At 41.5% G+C, this 23,853-nt stretch overlaps 2 protein-coding genes and 1 non-coding gene across 5 annotated transcripts in view; 2 read left to right on the forward strand and 1 right to left on the reverse strand.

The window, feature by feature from the left end:
* The window catches only part of DDI2 (DNA damage inducible 1 homolog 2), a 43,333-nt gene extending 25,804 nt beyond the window's left edge, over nt 1–17,529 (forward strand). The window contains exons 7-10 of one of the 3 annotated variants that reach the window (XR_004348285.1): nt 942–1,045; nt 4,125–4,314; nt 4,697–6,525; nt 9,005–17,529. Coding sequence is in view for 2 of the 3 variants with exons in the window: in XM_032621445.1 (XP_032477336.1) it covers nt 942–1,045; nt 4,125–4,314; nt 4,697–4,746 (344 nt within the window). In the remaining variant the exon portion in view is untranslated. Of the gene's footprint in view, nt 1–941; nt 1,046–4,124; nt 4,315–4,696 lie in introns of all 3 variants that reach the window. The other 2 variants (XM_032621453.1, XM_032621445.1) reach the window with 2 other exon arrangements.
* LOC116745229 lies at nt 2,555–2,658 on the reverse strand. The gene has a single exon (XR_004347332.1). It is a non-coding gene; the product is annotated as a U6 spliceosomal RNA (small nuclear RNA).
* On the forward strand, nt 7,301–17,529 carry RSC1A1 (regulator of solute carriers 1). The gene is made up of 2 exons (XM_032621426.1): nt 7,301–7,432; nt 9,005–17,529. The coding sequence occupies exon 2, from the start codon at nt 9,037–9,039 to the stop codon at nt 10,879–10,881; it is 1,845 nt and encodes a 614-aa protein (XP_032477317.1). The 5' UTR covers nt 7,301–7,432; nt 9,005–9,036; the 3' UTR covers nt 10,882–17,529.
* Nucleotides 17,530–23,853: the final 6,324 nt, after the last annotated feature.

The raw sequence follows: 23,853 nt of genomic DNA on the forward strand, positions 1-23,853 counted from the left end.
TACAGTACTCACTCTTAGGGGTGGTATAAATGAAAGAATTATAGTCACGTGCACCCACAGGAATAAAATATCTCAAAGTATCTTTTGGGTAGAAGAAGCAAGTCATAGTTCAAAACCACAAAACTAACCAAAATGTTGCTTAGAAATCATAGAAAAATGGTAAGAAAAGATGGGAATGATTAACATAAAAACCAAGATAGTTGGGAGGGTTGGAGGAGGCAAAGAATAAACTATGATCAGTAGGACATACAGGAAACTTCTTAGTTTTCTGTTTCTTAACCTGGGAAATAGATGCATGGGTATTTGTTTTATTATGCTTTATACTATATATATACAGTATATATATATATACATATATTTCATATACTTTTCTGCTCGTAAGACATAGTTAATGACAAAGTCATTTTTTTAAAAAAACATCTTACATATGAAATAAGAGGAGTAATTGAGGAAAGAGGCAAGGCAGGAGACTTCAAGCAAAGAAACTTGGTTATAACAGGCAGTAATAAACAGTTTACTTCTTGGAGCTTAATTTAAAAGGTTTAAAGTGTACTGATTTTATTTTCCTTTTAGAAAGCCTTTTGTAAGTGTACAAGGAAACAGGTGGTTAATATTGGAGGAATTGGTCTTGGTTTTTTTTTTTTTCTTTTTTTCTTTTTTTTAATTCTTAATGCCAGCTTTCCTCACCAGCTGAGCGTGTATCATATATCAAGCCAGGTCTTGTGGGCAGTAGTTCTACCCAGTCCACTTTAGGAGCTGGTGCCTTCATTGGCTTTTAACCTGATTATTGGTCTTACTGGATTTTCATCCTTAACTCACTTGTTTGCATGCTTTGGCTTGACTTTGACTGATTGCAGGAAGAAAGACACAGAATGATAGATACATTTCCAGACCTTCGCTGGAAAAATCAGTAACCTCTTCCTTTCTTCATGTGCTTTTAGCTCAGGTTCAAATTGAAGGAGATTTCCTGGCGTGTTCCTTCTCTATACTTGAGGAACAGCCCATGGACATGCTTTTGGGACTGGACATGCTGAAACGGCATCAGGTAATTAAGAGCTTCACTTTCTTTTTGCGTTGGCTTTTTGTGTGTTAAATGGTTATTCCATCATGGTTGTATATACTGGAAAATTAAGAAGCATGACTTCAAACCTGGAAAGGTCCTTAATTGGTGGTGTTGTCATACAAGGTTTGAAATTCTGTATCAGTAGAAATAGAACCTTTTTGTGAAATCTTTCTGAATCTGTTGAATCTTGCCATCTGTTTTGAGACTATACTGGACAATTTGGTTCCCTTGTGTAATTTTTAGTTTCTGATTAGAACTCAAGTCATTTCTTTAAAACATTTTTTTAAAAATATTTATTTATTTGGCTGCTCTGGGTCTTAGCTGTGGCATGCGGGATCTTCGCTGCCAAGTGCGGGATCTTTTGATTGTGGCATGTGGGATCTGGTTCCCAAATCAGGGCTTGAACCCAGGCCCCCTGCATTGGGAGTGCAGAGTCTTAACCACTGGACCACCAGGGAAGTGCCTCAAGTAATTTTTTGATGGGTTTGTAGGGAGATGTACATAATACACAACGGTGATTTTACTGCGAGCCTAAGTTTAGTAAATCCTTAGTAGCTGGTCAGACAATACTTGGGGAGAAGAGCTTCGAGATTAAGGAAAAAGGTGTACATAAGATGTTGGGAATGGAAATGTTTATTTAGTACAGGGAGAATGATTTATAAATATTTTCATCTGCAGTGATTTTTATATTTCCATTCCGAAGCCTAATAATTTGTTTAAAGATAAAATTCACTCATTGAAGAAGCAATTGTGCTCTTGGGTAGTAAAAATTTTCCCAACAAGGTTTCATATCTAGTCAACATTTTTATGTCACTAATATTCTTTTTTTTCTTTTTTAAATTGGAGTATAGTTGATTTACAATGTTGTATTAGTTTCAGCTGTCTACTCTTTTTTAGATTCTCTTCCCATATAGGTCATTACAGAGTATTGAATAGAAATCCCTGTGCTATACAGTAGGTTCTTTTTTTTTTTTTTGCGGTACGCGGACCTCTCACTGTTGTGGCCTCTCCCGTTGCGGAGCACAGGCTCCGGACGCGCAGGCTCAGCGGCCATGGCTCACGGACCCAGCCGATCCACGGCATGTGGGATCTTCCCGGACCGGGGCACGAACCCGTGTCCCCTGCATCGGCAGGCGGACTCCCAACCACTGCGCCACCAGGGAAGCCCTACAGTAGGTTCTTATTAGTTATCTATCTTATCGATATATATATATAGTAGTGTGTATATGTCGATCCCAATCTCCCAATTTATCCCTCCCACCCTTTTCCCCTTGGAAACCATGAGTTTGTTTTCTACATCTGTGACTCAGTTTCTGTTTATAAATAGGTTCATTTGTACCATTTTTTTTAGATTCCACATATACGCAGTATCATACATTTGTTTTTCTCTGTCTGACTTACACTTCACTCAGTATGACAATGACAATCCCTAGGTCCATCCACATCACTGAAAATGGCAGCATTGCGTTCTTTTTTATGGCTGAGTAATATAAAAATATGGAACACTTCACGAATTTGCGTTTCATCCTTGCGCAGGGGCCATGCTAATCTCTGCGTCGTCCCAGTTGTAGTATGTGTGCTGCCTAAGCAAGCACACGAATACTCTTTCTTAAATGTTTAGTGTTAAATTCCCATTGAAATATATTGATATTCAAATCAAGGTGCATAGTTTTAAGTAGAAGGAATGAGCGAATGCACATATAAATGAAACTTGATTTATTAACTTGCTGCTAATCTTTCCCTATGTATTTATTTATTTATCGCTATTTTTAAGTCACGGTATAGACTAGCAGTCTCCAGCTTTACGGATTCACAATATATGTGTGTAACTGTCCTATATTAAGTAATAATAAAAATATACTGATGGGCTTCCCTGGTGGCGCAGTGGTTGAGAGTCCGCCTGCTGATGCAGGGGACGCGGATTTGTGCCCCGGTCCGGGAAGATCCCACATGCCGCAGAGTGGCTGGGCCTGTGAGCCATGGCCGCTGAGCCTGCGCGTCCGGAGCCTGTGCTCTGCAACGGGAGAGGCTGCAACAGTGAGAGGCCCGCGTACCGCAAAAAAATAAAAAATAAATATAAATAAGTAAATAAATATATATATATATATATATATATATATATATATATACTGAAAAAGAGGATAGCATAAGTATGAAATACATAATACTTTTGTAGAGCTCGTCTTGTCCATATATCACTTTTGAGACCATTGGCATAGACTTTAAATATAAGCTGTACTTTATACACTAAGCAAGAAGCAAAAATGTAGACTATATAAATGATATGTCTCAGTTTTAGTTTTTAAAAAGTCACTGATATGTTTCTAAAAGGTGTGGCTGCTGATTATGGCGTGCAGTTTTCCAAATTTTGTACAATGAATATATATCACATTTGAATTCAGACATGAACAATTGCTGTGTTTGACAAAGAAGTGTAAACTGTATCCCATAAAGATAATTCTGCTGTACAATTTAAATATTAAAAAAGATTCTAGGGCTTCCCTGGTGGCACAGTGGTTAAGAATCCGCCTGCCAATTCAGGGGACACGGGTTTGAGCCCTGATCTGGGAAGATCCCACATGCCGTGCAGTAACTAAGCCCATGCGCCACAGCTACTGAGCCTGCTCTCTAGAGCCCATGCGCCACAGCTACTGAGCCTGCTCTCTAGAGCCCTCGCACCACAACTACTGAGCGCACGTGCGACAACTACTGGAGCCCGTGCTCCGCAACAAGAGAAGCCACTGCAACGAGAAGCCCACGCACCACAGCGAAGAGTAGCCCCTGCTTGCCGCAACTAGAGAAAGTCAGTGCGCAGCAACGAAGACCCAACGCAGCCAAAAGCAAATAAATAAATTGAATAGATATTTTAAATATATATATAGATATAGATTCTAAACTAACGATGTTACATAGCTTAAAGTTTAAATACTTCAGATAAAATTGGTTTTTGAGCCATCTCTGTCAGTGTTGCTCTTTGTGAATGGAGTTTTAAATTCAGGATCATAACTTTCCTGCATCGTGTTCTATCTGCTATCATCAGTGTTTGGTTTCTTTTTCTAAGTGTTCCATTGACCTCAAGAAAAATGTACTCGTGATCGGCACCACAGGCTCAAAGACCACCTTCCTTCCTGAGGGGGAGTTACCAGAGTGTGCCCGGTTGGCATATGGGGCCGGGCGAGAGGAAGTACGGCCAGAGGAGATTGCAGACCAAGAATTAGCAGAAGCCCTTCAAAAATCTGTAGAGGATGCAGGTATTTGGAGTGGCCAGGCTCTTAAATAATACTCGTTATTGGTGGGTGAGCCAGGGAAGTTGGAGCTTCAGAGGGGAATAGGGACCTTTCCAGTCGTAATCAGTCTTATCGTCCTGTCGTAGGTATGTTCCTTGTCTTCTTATTGCCTCTTCCCATCTCTAAATACAGTACAGAAAACCTCCCGTGTTTCAGTAGATCCAGAAATAGCAGTCCATTGCTGTGCGCAAGATAGAGTGGGGGTTCTTTGCTTAGGCACATTTTGGTGGGATTCCTAAAGAATCTTGTCTTTTTTTTTTTTTTTTCTTGAAGAAAATTATAACAGTAAGCAGAAACTTCCTTTTGAGTTCAACATTTCCTGGAAATTTTCTTCTTCTTTTCTTAGGCCCATTTATTTTGGAGGATGACATTGTGTCTGTGACTAAGCAGCACTGAGCTTTTTGGTATCTACTGAAAGTGCTGCCACCGACATGAAGCTACGTAATACTTTTTCTTCCCAGGTCTCAGTTGTTGTAGCTTCTTTAATTCTAAAGGTCAAACCAAGTTTTCTGGGTAAAATGGAGGGACACAGTTATGCCGAAATCCCACTTCTGTGGATAAATTTTCCCCATCTGTTATAGAACAGTGACTCTGGAATCTATTTTCTGGAAGCTAAAGAGAATTAACTTTTAAGTTTGAGTTATTTTCAAGTCTTGAGCTGTAATTCTTCATTAGTGACTAATATCACACGTTGCATTTGCTGATATAGTAAAATGTATTAGAGCTACAAGTTCAGGGAATAGCTTTCTCCCAAGGACAAAAAAGATAAGAGCTTTAACAGTAAGCAGCCAGATTTTGCCAGTGTGTATCACCAGAGAACACCCGGCGGTCTAGCCTTGAGATGCTTTAGAATGAGTGTGAGTAGCAGATGGAGTTTCCAAGCTGGCTGTGTTCAGAATCTGCGCCACCACCACCTTTTGGCTCAGTTTTACATATGAAGTACAGTTTGGGTTGTGATTTAAGTATTTGGTAGGAAGGGGAGAATTTTGAACAACCAGACAGAGAAAGACTAAATTAATAGTTTTAACCTTACCCGCAAGGCAAACTTGAATGAGTTTGACATATCTACTTAGAAGGTTTTACTTTTTGTTTTGTTTTGTTTTGTTTAGTAACTTGTCAGCTTAGTCATAATACTATACATTAATAAAATGAGGGTATGTTATCATTTTGTGAAACCTCTGTTGTTCCCCCCACAGTTTTGGTGCTTTCACTTGAGAAACACTAGCTGATGGTAGCAGTGCTTTATAACCTCCTGACAGTTACCCTCTTTGAGTAATTACTTTCTTTTAATAAAAAGTTGAAGAGATTAAAATAGAAACCACAGATGTTTCCAGCCATAGTGAAGGAGGTGTACCAGTTTTAAAGGATTAAAAGGAAGTGGCTCTTTACCCATGTGACCTTTTGTTACTGACAGTGTATGTATGGCTTGCGCTAATTTTTGTAATGTTTAGTAAGGTAATTCTTCAACATCAGATTCTGTTTGTTTGGAACATCAGCTTCCCACTATTATAAAAATCACCTACCCCTAGACATAGTAGCTGAACATATTTTTGCTAAAAACTGTCTCTTTGGTGGATACCCTATAGCAGAATATCTTTATCTTTTCTATTGATTAAAAAATAATTCAAAAAAGTAATAATTCAGAATATTTTAAAAAATAAGGTAAGCCAGGATAAGTAATCAGGTTTGGTTTGTTTTTCTTCTAAAAATAAATCTCAACTGAAAAAGAAACTTTGAAAGTTTCTATAATATGTGTTTGCTCACCTTTACTCCATAAGATTTCCATATCATGTAATTCTGTCTATGGATCTACTTTTTTTTCACCTATTTCACATGTTTGCCCATGAATTCTCTGTGTAGGTGTGTAAAGTTAATTTCTTTCCAAGTTCTGTTGAAAATCTGTTGAAGTTGACACATTGCTTTATGTATTGTGAGAGAATTAAAGCAACCAGCAAATATTTTTGATGTCCAAACTACAGGAACGTTCCCCCACTTTGACTCTACCAGTTCCTGATCTTAAAGATGGCAAAGGAGTGGAGACTATAACCCTGCATGCTGTGTGGTTTGCATTGTTAACCCAAGGTTTGCTTGTCTGTTTCCTAATTCAAACAGAGCGTCAGAAGCCATGATGCATGTAGTGTGTGTGTACTGCAGCTGGAGTGGGCCCCAGACCAGGTATTTATAGACACCACGTTAAGCCTTCCACCCAGTCATCGTCTGTGGTCTGAAAGACTTCGTATCCTCAGCAGTTCTAGAATTTAGCTTCTGTCATTCACCATTTCACCTTGTTTAATCTGGTTACAACTAGCCTGTATGTGTATTTGTATGTTGGCATACATACATATCTAAGCATGGTTTCCTATTTAAAATTCTATCCGTCATTAGAACAGTTCGAGGGGGAAAAATCCCAGCGAAAACAAATGACCACTGTGAATATCAAATCAAGAATATTAGCATCACAGCACTTTGTTGGTGGAGATGACTGTGTTATTAGGGATTTTGTAAGTCCCTTTCTTCTGAAAAACTGAAAGTGTATTTTTCACATTACTGCACACAACTACCAGCATTATAGAGGGGCTGAAATTTTCATTCTGTTGAAGAAGAAATGGAAACAGGCCAGGTGACTTGGCCAGTGTCACAGAGTCAATAACATAGACAGGGCTGAAGTTTAATCTTGCAACAAGAGCTGAAACTTTGCTTTTCCCTCTCTCCCTAGCCAGACAGTTTTCCACAGGAGGCTCTCTGCTTCCGTCTCCCTGTATGCAGATATGATAAACGTCAGCCTGAGTGCACTGACTGGTCTGTTAAAAGAAGGAAAAGTGGTCTTTTTAGACTCTACCAACCTAGGACTTTATAGGGTTTTGCAGGCTGGTTGTAATTAGGTATATAGCATTTAATTGCTTCTTTCTTTCATTTTCCTTGTAAGGATGGGTTAAAAGCAGCCATCTTTAATTATTAATGTCCGTTGACCTCATCCTCTTCTCCTGTCCTATAGTACTGACCCAGTCCTCCCCTACATTTAGGACTTAGGCCAGTGAAACTGACCATCTCAGCTACAGGAGGACTATATGCTGCTTTCATAGTGAGTACGGAGTACTTTGAGGTCCTGTTCACCTTCACCTCCCCCAGCTGTTATAACTGACATACCGTTGCCAGAAGGCCATTACCTTTGCCCACCTCTGTGCTGCTAATAACATGGATATATGACTACAGTGCATCTTTGTGTTCTCATTAACTCAAAATTGAACCTCTTTCAGAGTCAGCCTTAGAGATTGATAAATAAAACTGAAAACTGTGTTTCTAGACTCTAATGAAAATAGTTTGCACTGAGATATATGCTGTTATCCTGTTTATCCCTAAACTATAAGATTATTTCACAAGAAGTCAGTAACTTCCTGACATAGTGCTTTATCTTTTCAAGCTGTTAACCTGTGTTGGATTAGAATGATTTAGAGCCTTTTGACTCATAACTGCATTGCTTCATGACTTCTTAAGGTACAGTCAACATGAAGCATTTGAGGTGCATCTGTCCTAATAGTTTGTATTGTGATGTCATTTTTGTTACCAGCCTTTGACTTTTAATTAAAGATCTTGTAATAATTGCATAGAGGTCAATTTTTAATTGGATTAGTGGCAAAAGGAGAGTTGGAACTGATGTTTAATGGCATCTTGATGTTTACATTGAGGTGTGCTATTTAATCCTTCCATTTTTTATGAATGGTCAGTAAGTTGCAGTGGATCTCAATTGTTACTGCTTATTGGAAAATTTATGAACTATATCCCTCCACTGCCCTCCCCTGCCCACATTTCCCTGCCCTTAAAGTACTTAAATATTCTCACTTAGTTGTTGCTGTGATAAAGTAACTGGTAATCCTTTTTAAAGTTGCATTATTTGGTAAGATAATAATTGGGATTTAATCTGTTTGATCTTTAGCGCTTTTTTTTGTTCTGAGTCAAGCTCATATAGTTTTTGGAATGTTTGGATAGAAATAAATAGAATGTTTGCTTCTCTGTCTTCTGAAGGTCCCTGAGCAGTGGTTGCATTCTTATTTCTCTTTATAATTCCTGCTCTGTCTCAGATATACCTGGTTTAGACTTCTCAGTGTTCACATCTGACACTCTGAAAGAGAATTGGCACGAGAATCATTCTAGTACTGAAATCCTCAAGACTGTATTGTGCTTTTGAGAATCACCTGAGGAACTCACTGAACATACAAATTCCTGGGTTTATCCCACGGATGGTATCCAGAATCTGCGTGCTTAGGAAACATCCCAGGTGATTTTAGGGCAAGTGATAGAGAAAACACACTTGGAGAAGCTGTTCTAGAGTTCTGAACCCACTGAGAATAAAGATACATAAATGTCCTTCAGTCTTGAGCACTAACTCAGCCCTTATGTGGTACTTAAATAAAAATATTGAATTACAGTACACGTATTTTGTTAAGAACATGCCTACCTCTTATCCTGATGCTATGATGTTAAATTGTCCACCACGATGAGAGTGGTTCTTGTATACAGGCTATAAATATAAGACAAACCCCAGTTTAAGGACCTGATTTTGTTCTGTCCTGTTTAGATTTGTGTTCTCTGATAATTTAGTGGACTTTGTAACCTGCTAATTAATCTTTCTTCCTTTGACTGTTGTTCTATGTAGAGAAAAGCGGTAAAGAAACTACCTCACTGGGAATGTCATCATTACCAACTTCAGATGGATTTAACCATCAAGCCCATCCTTCAGGACAGAGTCCTGAGATTGGTAATCCTTCACGTCTTGCTCACTCTGTCTCTGCTTCAGTCTGCCCTGTTGAGCCCAGCGACCCAGACAGCATTGAACCTAAAGCTCTGAAGGCTTCGAAGGCTTCAGCTGAATTCCAGGTAACCTGTGAAAAGAAAGAACATCTTCCTCTACAGGATCTTTCTGCTTGTGCTTCTTCAGCAGACCAGAGGCCAGCCATGCCTTTGCAGAATTCACTCGAAGAAGCCATTGGTGCAGGTCATCTAGAGAAATCTGCTGAAAGAAGCACCCAGGGCCTCACATCTCATCTCCACGCCAGACAGGAAGTTAGTGTATCTGTCACTGGGATGGAGGAACCACAGAGGCTTAAGGATGAAAAGGGTTGGCATCCAGAACATCAGGACCTGAGTCAAGCGAGTGGCCTTCAGCAGCATGGAGAACCGAGGACTGGACAGCATGAGGTTATATGGCAGGATGCTCCCCGTGACCGAGCGCGCCTCTGTAACACAGGGGACCTTGGACTTCTTGGAGAAAGGCAACAGGATCGACAAAGAAGTATTGGTTCGGAAGCTACAATGGAAGGAGACAGGCTAGAGCAGACTGTGGACCTCTCGGGTACAGAGAAAAATATTCTACCTTCAGGGTGCTTCGGCTGCTCAAGTTCAGAAACACTTATGGAAGTAGATGTAGTTGAACAGTCCCTAGCTGCTGTGCTTAATTCAGCAGGTGGTCAGAATACCAGTGTCAAGAACATCGGTGCATCTGATCTCACCTTAGATAATCCCTTGATGGAAGTAGAAACATCAAAATGTAACCCTTCCTCTGAAATTTTGAGTAATTCCATTTCCGCTCAGGATTTACAGCTTCCAGAAAGTAATGTTGAAATGTCTGGAACAAGTAAAGAATACGGGAGTTGCCCCTCCTCTTTAGTTAGCCTCTGTGGCAGTTGTCAGCCATCCACAGAGTCCACAGAGGAATCTTGCTCATCTGTAACGGCAGCCTTGAAGGAACTTCATGAACTTTTGGTCATTAGTAGTAAACCAGCTTCAGAAAACACATCGGAAGAAGTTATCTGTCGATCAGAGACAGTAACTGAGGGCCAAACAGGTATTAAGGACCTTTCTGAGAGATGGACCCAAAATGAGCATCTTACAGCTACCCAGAGTGAACACTGTTCACAGGTCTCCTTTCATCAGGCCACATCTGTAACAATGAAGACAGAAGAATTAACATACACTTCAACTGACGCTGGAGTAGAAGATGAAGAAAATATTAACTTCAGGGGTCCAGGTGATGGCGTATCAACTGATAGGGAAGGTGTCCCCAAGTCTAAGGAGTCAGTAAATGAGAGCAGTTCTGTCACTGTAGCCTCAGCTGAAACGTCCAGTCAACTACATTGCACCTTTGGTGCAGAAATTTCACCCAGACTTTTAGCAGGTGAGGAGGATGCACGCAATCAGACTTCTGAGCACACTGAGTCCTTGTCATCCAGTTTCATATTGGTTAAAGATTTGGGCCAGGGCACACAGAATCCAGTGACAGACAGGCCTGAGACTAGAGAAAATGTCTGTTCTGAAGCTGCAGGGCCACTTCTAGAATTTGTACCACCTACCAGCCAGCCATCATCAAGTCCCTCCTTTCTTGCACCATTAATTTTTCCTGCTGCGGACATTGACCGGATTCTCCGTGCCGGCTTTACTTTGCAGGAAGCTCTTGGGGCTTTGCATCGAGTTGGTGGAAATGCAGACCTTGCACTTCTTGTTTTGCTAGCAAAGAACATTGTAGTTCCTACATAACCATGGAAAAGTGGGCTAGACCATACTCCATTCCCTTACAGAAAGCTATATATCTACACATACACACTCACCACATATACAGTATATGTAGAAACCTGCAAGCAGAATGTTGAGCCAGAGTTTTTTTAAAGATTTTTTTCGGCCAAAGTAATTTATGATCTCTTGTCTGATGAATTTGTCTATTCTATTTGTTGAAATTTGGGCCTTTTTAAATGTATTGGCAGTATGTGCATACAGGAGCTTTTTATTAACATTAAGATGATGTATTCTGGAATGAAATTGGTGGTTTTGTGTATAGCGTACCATTTTAGAATGAGAGTGAATGCTCTAAAAAGCAGAAGCCGTGAGAAATCCCACCACCCATGCAGCTAAAAACAGATCAACTTCATAATTTGGCTGTGTCTGTGCTGTAGGCAAGGTGTGGCTTGTTGACTCAATTTTTGGTTTACAAACTTGATCACATGGTTTGGTGTTTGGAATCATACTCAGTGCTTTATGTATTATGACTCATCAGTTGTCACAGGAAATTGAAGAATATCTCCTAGAGTGGTATGTTTCTATTCGTGTGGTTAGGACTTGACATTTTAATGGGATGAGTTGGGAGGGTTTAAAACTTGGGCTGCTTTGTACATCACAGGCTGCTGCATGGATTGCCAGATACCTGGGGTGGGATACTGTGAGGGAATTAACATTAGCGCGAACCATGGTGCTACCCAGATTAAAAAAAAAGAAAGAAAAAACTGTAATTCCATTTGCAAATGTCATGGTGATGTTTCAGGAACTGTGAGTGAAAAATAACGGCCTGAACACTGGAGTTAACTAGTGACTGGGTTTGGTAGCATCTCACTGATCACAGCTCAACCCTTAATGACTAATGATGAGCTTATGTTCCGCTAGTGGGTTGGTTGCCAGCAGTTTACTTCCTTTCCAAACTCATCTTCTTCTAGGAAGTTCTTCTAAAGCTTAGTTTGAGCTGTGATCTGAGTGCAATATTCAAGTGTGATAAATAACCTTGTCACTGGTTTATCTTGGTGCTTGGAATGGTCAGTGTATTTGGTGAGTGTCTTTCATGGCAGTGGAAATAGTCATTGGAGTTTCTGACTCACGTGGCCTTGGTAGAGTTTTCCATCCTTTTCTTTCCTCAGGAGTTTCTTTTTTTAAGCAAGGTTTCGTCATATTTGTGTTTACACATGTCAAGTTAGAGTGGGGCATAGTATATAGATGTATTTATTGTGGCCTTTTTTTATATGAGGACTAGCCCTTGGAAATCACTGTCCTGTGGGCCCCACTGTGCAATAATTCTACTGGGTAGATTTTAGATACTTTTTTTTCGTGGAAAATAAACCCTCTTAAGCACCTAGCAGGAATCTGAAATCTTGGTTTTATTGAAGAGAATTTTGAGAATGATAATTCCCTATTCCAGGTTATAATTTGCAATGTGTTTGAAACAGAAGCTTCAAAGGGGTGATTTGTGAACTTTTAACTTTAAGTGATTTTTGTCTAAAGTCTTACTCTCTTTAAAAGCTTATTCTTTCTGTCAAAATTCACGTCATTGAGCACAATCAAAATGGAGGCTCATATCTCAGGAGTTTTAAATTTTTTGATTTGGGGGCACTTAGACATTTCTTTTACCCTATTCCATGTTCTTTCTTTTAGCTGTGAGGTTCGTATGTGTGTTAGGAGCCTGAGTGATATGATGGAAAGTTGCATAGATTCCTCATGACCCTCTGAAGTTAGGGAATGGTTGACAGAAAGAGTTGTAGTTTACTGTGTTCAGAAGGGCGCTCAGAACAGGTTAGCCAGATTGTCTTTAAAGTGTTCTTTTAGACAATCATGTGCTGTAGATCCTTTTGCCTGCCCTACACCAAAGATGTCAGATGCACTAGGAACCTGCTTATAGGATTTCTGTCAACCGACTCTTAGAGCTGTGACTGTAATTAAGTAGTGGTGCTATGATTGAAGCAGAATTTAGTAGCAATGCAATGGGCCCCTGATTTGCGTTATGGGTATGCTTGGGAATTTATTCTAAGCTTATAAATCTTTAGGGTCACAAAGTGGGGTGAGTCTATGACAGTAGACTCCTCCAAAAAGGCCTTCTGTATGAAGATGGGCCTCGGAGGTTTTTTGTACTAGCAGTTCCTCTGACCGCTGTTCAGAGGCTTGGCCACTGAATTTTCACAGTGTGGAGATTTGGGAGTCAGTCCCAGGTGGGATATAGAATATCAGTCTGGAAAAGGTTTCATTATGATAGCTTTTATTGTATGTATATGTATATTTATTTCTAGGAGAAAATTGGATAGGCCTATCGTTGTACATGTATTCTTATTAGGAATACTTTGAGCTTAACCCGCTTGCCAAATATGCTTGTCCTTTTTCATCATTTATCTTTCAACTTATAATTGCTTTTGATTTTTTTTTTCTTTTTTTTTCTTTTTTTTTTGCGGTATGTGGGCCTCTCACTGCTGTGGCCTCTCCCGTTGTGGAGCACGGGCTCCGGACGCGCAGCCTCAGCGGCCATGGCTCATGGGCCCAGCCGCTCCGCAGCGTGTGGGATCTTCCCGGACCGGGGCACGAACCTGCGTCCCCTGCATGGGCAGGCGGACTCTCAACCACTGTGCCACCAGGGAAGCCCTGCTTTTGATTTTTTAAATCTTCCTGTCCATCGTTTGTATGAAAGTAAAGTTGTTGACATTGTCAAGATTTTAAATCATTTTTAAATTTAGCAGTTGTAAAACACAAAAGGAATTCAGGAACATGACACTAGAGAACCTTCATTTTCAATTTTTATTCAAAGTGCAGAAATTAGAGATTAACTTCTCCAAGGATAGGATAAAATCATTGTGAACTCCTCTGGTTGCCAACAGAACTGATAATGGCCAGCCATAACCAGTAATGGGCTGCTTTACTGGATAGCTCCTTTGCCATAACCGGTAATGGATAGCCTTGTGGTCAGCACGTACCTCCAAGGGTGGTATCTGTTTATTCACCAAAGAGAGGAGAAGATTTACCTATATGACTTCTGCAGTTTCCCTTTAGTTGGTTCCTGTGTATAAGAATGTGCTTGGTAACCAGATAGCTATACCTAGGCTATAGATTTTGCCGTCGCAGCTGGTAAGAATTATTTCCACTCGTACCTCTTTAGGCATCCAGACATCAGCCAGTAGCCTTCATCCCACAGTTTGGGCTTTAGCCATTAACATATAAAGATTACCAGTTGCAAAGGGAACTACATAGATGGTGAGTGTGTATGAAAACTGTCCTGCCTTGCAGCCTACAGAACTTTCCAGAGCTCCTTGTCTCCATATATACTGAAGGGAGACACACACCTTGTATTTTTTTCCCAGAGCATTTCTCCAGTAAGAGAGTTACATGGAAAGATATATGAGACTTTGTGTCACTGATTCTATGATAACCAGCTAAGGTGGAATCTGCCTGTTTTTCCCTTAGCACAGCTTACTTTCCCTAGTAAAAGCCATAAAAATTTAGTTGGTTTAACCATCAGTTCATGTGTATATATACATGTGTGATAGATATCCTACAGTTAATTTTACATAGATTAAAAAGCAAACAGTTTTTATATCTACAGATGTAGTCTTCAGTTAATGGTGGTTTTTATGTATATAAAAAACAGCCTTGCAAGTAACTGGCCAGAAGAGTTGCAGTACATTCTGATTTCCTTTTCCTATCTCTTTGCCACCTGCAGAGAGTATAAGCAGGATAATTGAACTGCTGCATATTTCAAACTAGTTATCAGTGGTAACATATCATATGAGAAGCTAACTGGATTATGCATTCTCTAGCACAGATACCAAAAAGCCAAATATCTCCTTTGAATTTGGTGACTTAGTGTAGTCCACGGCTGAACTAGAAAGAGACAGAGTTCTCAAGAGTTCCCTTGCGAGAAGATGAATGTTAACTTAGTTCTGTGAAATAAAAATAGCTTTCTTTTTGAAAGATTTAAAAATGCCAATTCCTGTTAACAACAAAGTAAAGTCAAAGCATGTCCTTGAGAACCAGAAACGTAAAATCATGGCTCAAATTCTCTACCTTTGTGGTCCCTTGGTAGATGTTACTAGGAGTTCTTTGAGTAAATCAAAGAACTTAGGGGAGGAACCTTTGATATGCTTGATTTTCTCTTGTGCCTTAGTTTCTCCAAATAGCAGAGGCATCAAATTTGGGTGGGGAATAAAAGTGGAAGGAGGGGGACAGCAGGGAAGTGTGAACATGGCTCTCCTGGAGATAGGCATGTGTGGAGTGGTCCTAAGGCTCACCTTTATTGTTGGTTGAGAATTATCCTGCACCAAATCGTTAGATTTCCCCAGGTAGAAGGATTATGACACGGCTTTTTTGTATCAGGTATGCCCCCAAAAATGGTTTCTAAGCGTTCATTATGTTCTTTGTTGCACTGTCAGTATTGTGGTGAAGGCAGAGCAAAAGTTCAAGAAAGTCTTATATTACAGGGAATGTTTACTCTCTTGAAGGCTCTGCAGTTTGAATCTTTGAATAAGAGTTCATTATTCATTCAAACATTTAAGTGCCTGTGTGCCAGGTACTGGGGGGCACTGGGGATACAGGAGTGACTAAAACAGACTGGAAGCTGCTCTTGTGAAGCCTTCAGTCTAGTAAAGAGACATGAAACAAATTTTAGCTTCAAGTGCAAGATCTATGTTTGCCTATTAGCATCATTTATTTTAAAAGTCATATTAGGATGATTTGGTTCAAATTCAGAGAAAACTGGGAAAATCAGGCTCAAAATGGAATTAGATGCTGTGAACCTAAAACTGCTCTAAAAAAAATATTTTTTAAAAATGGAATCGGAGGAACCAACGGAAAATGTTCTAACATTTGGTAGAAACACTTGAAGAGATCAAGGATTCAGAAATCAACGTATACTGTTGGTGGAGGGGGAATTGGGCAGGATAGAAGTGCAAGTGCAAGTAAATGGAAGATGACCTAATATGCACCAGTGACAGTCAACTTTTCCTTCCATCAGGACCTCCTTCCATGCAGGATAGAAATACGGAGTGTGCTGCGGCATCCTTCCCACTCCCCCTCTGAGCACGGCTGCTCTGGGATACTAACCATCTGGGCCAACAGGACTTAGCAGAGGATTCTGGGGGATTTGCTGTTTTAAAGCAGCTGAGTGCAAGATGTGAAAATAGGAATCAAGAGCAGAAAATGTAGCAAGCAGTGGTTCGGGGACTGGATGGTGGGCAAAATTTATTTACAAGAAGATTCGAGGCTCTACCAAATCCTTCAACAGGACAGCTCCATCAAAAGGACATTCTTTAACCCATTATTTAAAACATCACCGTGTATGTAGTAATCCTGAAGGATACAGGTAGAATTTCTGGACCTTAACTGCTAGTGACTTCTGAGGTTTACAGTTAGAAAACTCTCACAGGTTTATCTGTTATGTATCGGTGATTGGTAATCTAGACCCTCTGGGGGCTGTGAATGGTGAGAGGATATAGCAGATAAGATTCAGAGCACAATCTTAGGGAATGAAAGCTACAGAGAAAATGGTGCAAGGACATAGGAGTTAGAGGATATTTCTTTTACCTAAAAAAAGTTAAGCAAACTACAGAAGACTTGGGGTGGGGGTGTGGAATACAAAATTAGAATAATTTTTACAGAATTATATTTCTTTGAATACGTACCATAGGAAGGTTTTCATTAGCTGACTTGGGGAAGGGGCATGCTGGTATATTTTTTTCCTGGGAAGATGCATGACTAATAAGAAATTATTTTGTTTACCATGAGTTTGTTTTACGTACAACTCTGAATGATGCATCAGTGACTTAAAGAAAGGTAGACCTCTATAATTTCCTATCAGAGGCAGTCACATCAGTTTGTGTCTAGATTCCTTTGGTCTGAGATTACCTGATGCTAACCAGACTTCCTTTTCTTTCCCTGAAGGCCCCACAGCTTTGAGTTTGTGCTTCCCATCTGAGACCTTTCCCTCTGAATGATGATATTTCCATTCTCTATTCTCCTGATCATCCTTTTGAAATAGTTCTGGTGATATACTCAGATCAACGTATTTGCTTTTTTTTTTTACTATGCGCTTACAATGAACATTGACTTGCCCATTTTTATTCAAAATTTTATTTCCATGGCAAGTTGGGCTAATGGGCTTTGCACTCAAGTAAGGTTTGTTTACCAGTTTTGTAGCCATATTTGGCAAATTTTAGCAAATAGAAAAAAATCCCTCTTCTCCCCTTTGTTCTTGGCAGTCGTACTTTTATTGCTTTCCTGATTTTTCTTTAAGCTTTGAGGCTACTGCATCTTACAAGAACAACTAGGCTGATTGGCAAAATAGGCTTGCCAATCAGTAGCTCTTTTACTCCCATAATGCTTTGGTTTTGAGAGTTGGGAAAACTCTGAGAACTTAAGGGAACCAAACTCAGGAATCCCACAGTTGGTTGCATTGTGCCATTGGTTTAGGGGCTAGACATAGGACCTGTCTGCAGCTGAGTGAACTAGATGAATTTGGGTTTGAGTTTTTGTCAGATACTGAAATGTAAGTCAGCCCTAAGTAATCAAAACACTTTATTTTCTTTTTCTTTTTTTTTAATAGGAACTTTCTGAAGAAAAAGTGATGTGTAAAACATTTGATATTTAAGACAATAAAGTTTTTATCATAAACTCTTGTTTGATCGGTTTCTTTTAAATTGAGATGGTTGGTTACTTTTGTCCTTGTCTCTGTCTCCCTGCCCTTTAAATAACTTATGCCCAGGCACTGTGACTTGTGGCCATGAACCTAAACGCCAGAAGAAGTGGGCATCTCCAAGCCATTAGTGACCTCCAGATAAACACTGCAGGAGGCCGTGGCCATCTGCTGATGTGAAATGTCTGCACTTGGTGACTGCACAAGCAAGTGGATGCACAGCAATAGAAACAACACTGGTGACAGGGTATTGTGGTTCAGACTAGTCTCTAGAGCTAGGCTGCTCGGGTTTGAATTCCAGCTTTGCCACTTGCTAGCTGTGTGACTTTGGGTAACTTGCCTAAACTTTCTGTACCTCAGTTTCCCTGTCTATAAAATGGGGGACTTTTGGGGTGGTCATAGGGGTTTGTGAGTAAGTTGGAAACACTCTGGGATGTTAACCAGTGTGGACTTACTGCTTTGTGCATGAGTTTGTGCTGTGGGGCCTTTATTTGAAAGGATTTCCAGTGTACATGGATCAGCTTGTATATACAGGGAGTAGTTTGAACAAATCCCCCCGTGTTCTGTTATCTTTCCTTGCCTTTATAAAAAGAATGCTGAGAGTAAAGCCTGCTTCTAGTTGGAGGTAAGAAGTACTAATTATTTTGCCATTGTTCAGATCTCAATCTTTTGATAATCAGTTCACTTGAAATGAGATTTCTAGTACTTGATAGTGGTAGGAAATTGTGAGACATTAGTTATCGGTGGAAAGAATTCCGGGTCCTTGGCACAGAGAAAGGGGAATTCACTGCATCTTTATTTAAAGAAAAAAAAAAGGTTTAAAAAGTATCAGGGAAATAAATGCATTGGGGGATTCATGGCAGGAATCTATGTATCTACAGCTTGGAGGAGGAAAATTTAAGAAAAGGGTAGGATATACATTTAAAAATAGAAATACAGAGAAATGGGAAAAAAGAGTTCAAAAAAGAACATAGTTCTAAATTTCAGAATGTGAATTAAGCAGAACATATTGCCATGTTACATAAAAGCGCTGAACTGTCACCAGATACTGCTTCCCTGTTCAGAACTATTAGTGTTCTAGTGGGATTAACCAACTAACTGTACCAGTCCTTACCTATGGATTTTTGTCCTTAAAAAAAAAAAAAAAAAAAAAAAATTAGGGCTAGGGTGGCTTGGTTCCTCCTAGACAATTACTAAAAGCCAACATTTTCCCTGTTCGACTGCAGATACCTGAAGCTGAAGTTCCCTGAGCCAGAAATACTTCGTTGCCCCAACCTGCTCCTCTGTGTCTTTCCCTAAGAAGTAAATGGCAACTTCACCCTTCCAGTTGTTCACTCAGATGCTGACTCCTTTCTTTCACGACTACGTCAACCCATCCTAAATCCTGCTGGCTCCACTTCAAAATATATTCGAAATCTGATCCTTTCTAGAACCGTGGTCAAGGCACCATCACCTCTTACCTGGGTTATCGCATTAAGTCTCCTGCCCTTGTCTACATGATGTTCTAAGCACAACAGCCAGCATGATTCTGTTAAATCCGATCACACCTCTCCTTAAAACCCCTCAGTGGGCCCCCATCTCACTCAGGGTGAAAGCCAAAGCCCTTACAATGCCTCCAAGGCCCCTGTGTACCTCTCTGCCTTCACCTGCCTGCCTCCCCCTCACTCGCTCAGCCACCTGGAACTCCATATTCCTCGAGTTCGCCATGCTCTCTCTCTTCAGGGCCTTTGTATTTGCTCTTTCCTTGGACTGGAATGTTCTTTTCCCCCGAACAGCTTCATGGGTTTTTCTTTCACTTCCTTTAGGTCTTTACTCAAATACCACCTCAGTAAGGCCTTCTCTGTCTACTTTATCTTGTCACTTTCCTTCATTTTTCTGCTTAACACCTACACTACCTACCATACTCTGCATTTCAGTTCTGTCTCATTATCTTTCTCCCCCATTAAAATGTAAGCTCCATGAGAGCAGGGATTCGTCTCCTTTTCACTGCTATCTCCCAGTGCCTAGAGCTTTGCCTTGTGCATAGTAGGCCCTCAGATATGTACTGAAGGAATAAGTCTGTAAACAGTGTCATGCTTCCACAGTTTATCATCTCAAAGGCCCGTAAGTAGAGTGACAAACTGCCTGAAACCCAGCCAGGTCACTGAGGTCAGTTTTCAGGTTTAGGGATTCTAGCCCAGGATGACTGTTGACCTTGAGTTTAACGTGGATTTTAAAAGACAGAGATGACAAAGAATTCCCTGGCTGTCCGGTGGTTAAGACTCGGCACTACTGCCGTGGGCCTGGGTTCAGTCGCTGGTCGGAGAATTCAGATCCCGCAAGCTGTGTGGTGCGGCCAAAAAATAATTTTTTTTTAATAAAAAATTTTTAAAAGGTGGATGACATTCTGAGGTTAGTAAGTTTGCAGGCTTCCATGTGAGCTAATACTTTTTATCGGACCCACATCTAAGACTAATCTGGACATGGGCAAACGGCACCTCTCTGCTAACGGTTATACAGACTTGGGCTGTAATTCCTCATCCATTGTCTTCCTAGAATAGAAAAGGCCCAAATCAGATGTAAAGAGAAGCAGCCTTATATTTGGCTCTAGTTCTCTTTCTGTGCTTTTACTTCTAAGCCCTGCTAAAAATTTTTCTGCATCCCTATTGAATTAAAAATTAAATCAAGGACTTCCCTGGTGGCACAGTGGTTAAGAATCCGCCTGCCAATGCAGGGGACACGGGTTCGAGCCCTGGTCCAGGAAGATCCTACATGCGGTGGAGCAACTAAGCCCGTGTGCCACAACTACTAAGCCTGTGCTCTGGAGCCTGTGAGCCACAAGTACTGAGCCCACACACCGCAACTACTGAAGCCCGTGCGCCTAGAGCCCATACTCCGCAGTAAGAGAAGCCATCGCGATGAGAAGCCCACGCACCGCAAAGTAGCCCCCACTCTCCACAACTAGAGAAAGCCCGCCGCAGCAACAAAGACCCAACACAACCAATAAATAAATAAATTTATAAGAAAAAAATTAAGCTACTACTCAATAAACACTGAGTATGATGTGCCGGACACTGAGTTGGTGCTGTGAATGCAGCATTGCGTGAACTAAGCAAAGGTGCATATTCCCATGAAGCTTATGTTCTAGCAGTCTCTTTGAAGACTGACAACAGACAAGAAAATGCAGATAGTAATACATTCTACAATGAAAATTTAGTAGGGCAGTGTGTTGTAAGGGATTAGAGGCTACTTAAATATGGAGTAATGAAGGAGAAAGGTCTTCTGAGAAGCTAACGTTTAAACTGAGACCTGGCTGGCTAGGCTCCTGCCAGGTAAGGATTTGGGGTGCACTGTGTTAGGCTAGGCTGAGGGAACAAAGAGGCCAAAAATTTTAATAATTTATTACAGAGTTTTTATCTTGCCTATGCTATGTAGTCCAAGACCGGTGTTGCACTGGCTTAACAGTCCAGCCTGGAAGTGCATCACTTTATGTCTGTTCACATGCCATTGGCGAGAACGTGATAAGGTAGCCAGGCCTGCTGCAAAGAAGGCTGGGAAATACAGTCTAGCACTGCCTGGCTACAGTGCTGTCACTGTGGAGCGAGCAGATTTTGGTGAACGGCTTGAGGCTTCTGCCGCCCTGGGGAAGAGCTTTCCCAGCAGAGGCCCTCAGATGTGAACACACAATCTTGTTTAAGAAACAGAAGGTTGGTGGGAGCTGGCACACACCAGCGGACAGATTAGGAGATGAGTCAGGCGGAGAGGCTGAACCAGATCATCTCTGGCCTCGGAGGCCAGAGAAGAGTTTGAATGTCATTCCAAATGCTCTGACAGGAAGCTGTTGGAACCTTTGAAGCAGGGAGGTTGAATGATATCCCAATTTTCACCAACCCATCTTGCTGGCTGGACAATAAGGAGGAAGGAACTGGATGTTCAACATTTTTTTTTTTTTTGGCCGTGCCTCATGTCTTGAGGGATCTTTGTTCCCCGACCAGGGATAAAAGCCAGGCCCATGGCAGTGAAAGCACTGAGTCCTAACCACTGGCCCACCAGGGAGTTCCCAGATGTTCAACATTTTAAAATAAAATCCCCTAGATTAAAGCTGCCTTGTTTTGGTTTCCACAGTCCTGGAGTTACAGATTGTTGGCACTTGCAGGTGCCGGAGTTAAGGTGTGGGAACCTGGACCATTGCTGTTTTGTACAATCAGCCCCCTCCTCCCTCCCTTCTCAGATGGAGAGCAGCTTCACAAGGCTGACGGCCAAGGAAATATTTACTCCCTCCTCTGGAACTATAATATATTTGCCTTGAGTTGGGGAGAGGTGAGGAATTAGTCTCTTAAACCATCCTCCACTTCCAATTATCTTTTCCTTTTTTTCTTTTTTTTTTTTTTTTTTGGCTGCGTTGGGTCTTTGTTGCTGCGTGTGGGCTTTTTCTAGTTGTGGCTAGTGGGGGCGAGTCTTCATTGCGGTGCACGGGCTTCTCATTGTGGTGGCCTGTCTGTTGCAGAGCACGGGCTCTAGGCACGTGGGCTTCAGTAGTGGCAGCACTAGGGTTCAGTAGTTGTGGCTCGCGGGCTCTAGAGCACAAGCTCAGTAGTTAGGGTGCACGGCCTTAGTTGCTCCGCGGCATGTGGGATCTTCCCGGACCACGGATCGAAACTGTGTCCCCTACATTGGCAGGTGGATTCTTAACCACCGCGCCACAAGGGAAGTCCTCCAATTATCTTTTAAGAGGAAGTTGCCGGAATTTGTTCTTATTTTTTTCCTCTCTGTGGCAGTACACACCTTTGGAAAGAAGAGTAGAGGCGACCTGGTGGGCCAGGTCTGTGGTAGTTTTACGACCTCACCTGCCTTCCCTACTTCTTCCTTCATCTGACGGTGTTCAGCCGTAGGAGCCTTAGGTGTGGACAATATTTTTTTAAAAAAAGAAAGATCATTCTTCCTGTGTCACTGGTTTGGAAACTAAGACAGATTTGTCCAAGGCCCTAGAGTGACTCAGTCGAGGCTCTTGATGCCTCAGAGTCTCACGCACTTTCCACATGACCAGCAGAGTCTTGTGCAATAAATGAATAGGTTTCAGTTTTGAACTTAATGACTCGCAATACCCAGACTGACGGGCACTCTGTTTTTTTCTCTTTCTTTTTCTTGTTTATTTACTTATTTATTTAATTTTTGTCTGTGTTGGTTCTTTGTTGCTGCGCGCGGGCTTTCTCTAGTTGCGGCGAGCGGGGGCTACTCTTCGTTGCGGTGCTCGGGCTTCTCACTGCGGTGGCTTCTCTTGTTTCAGAGCACGGGCTCTGGGTTCGCGGGCTTCAGTAGTTGCAGCACGCAGGCTCAGTAGTTGTGGCTCGCGGGCTCTAGAGTGCAGGCTCAGTAGTTGCGGCACACGGGCTTCGTTGCTCCACGGCATGTGAGATCTTCCCGGACCAGGGCTCGAACCCGTGTCCCCTGCATTGGCAGGCGGATTCTTAACCACTGCACCACCAGGGAAGTCCCGACCTTTTCTTATTTTTGATAGGGGGGGATGGATTCCATATTTGAGCTCTGGGCCTGGGGCAATTATCTGCACATGAAAACACACACTGGGCCCCCTCCCCTTCCCTGCAAGAAGTCTTGTGAGACTAAAATATACCTCACTTCTCCCACCCACTCACATACCTATGCAAACCTTAGGAATTTCCTAGGTAGTGAGACCATAAGTTCCTCCTGAATGTTGTAAAAAGTTGAATCTGACCATCCCCCAATGCGTGAAGATAGAAACAACATGGCAGAAATGCCACCATCTTGCATCACACCTGTTAATCACAAGTGATAATAATACCTGTTGAAGCTGTCTTGTGTGCAAGCCATTTATAGGAAGGTGGTGACCAGCAGAAGAAGCTGCCCAGAAGATGGCTTGCTATTAACAGCAGGGAGGAACTGCAAAGCTAGTTTGTTCCACTTTGGGTTGAATGGATTCTCAGAAGCTGGAGTTGCATCAGATAAGTTGGGGCCTGTAGGCACCCTGTCTGGGTGGAGTGGGAAGGGAGTGCATCAAAGCTGTTAGACCAACCGGTCATTCAAGCTGGCTTTCCTCCTGCTTGCCACAAACACCTTTGGACACCAGGCTATTTCTTTCCGAATTCAAAGTAACGTGTCCTTTGCCTTCAGCCTTTTCTCTACCTGTCCAGTGACTGCAGCCTCAATCCCCACCTGTCCTTCTGCCCTCTGCCTGGCTCCACAGAGGCTGTTATCTCCTATTTTCCTGAACTCAGAAATATTATTATTTTTTTAATTATTTATTTTGGCTGCGCCAGGTCTTATTTGTGGCATGTGGGCTTCTC

This window comes from Phocoena sinus, chromosome 1 (genome assembly GCF_008692025.1).
Source record: "Phocoena sinus isolate mPhoSin1 chromosome 1, mPhoSin1.pri, whole genome shotgun sequence".
NCBI lineage: Eukaryota > Metazoa > Chordata > Mammalia > Artiodactyla > Phocoenidae > Phocoena > Phocoena sinus.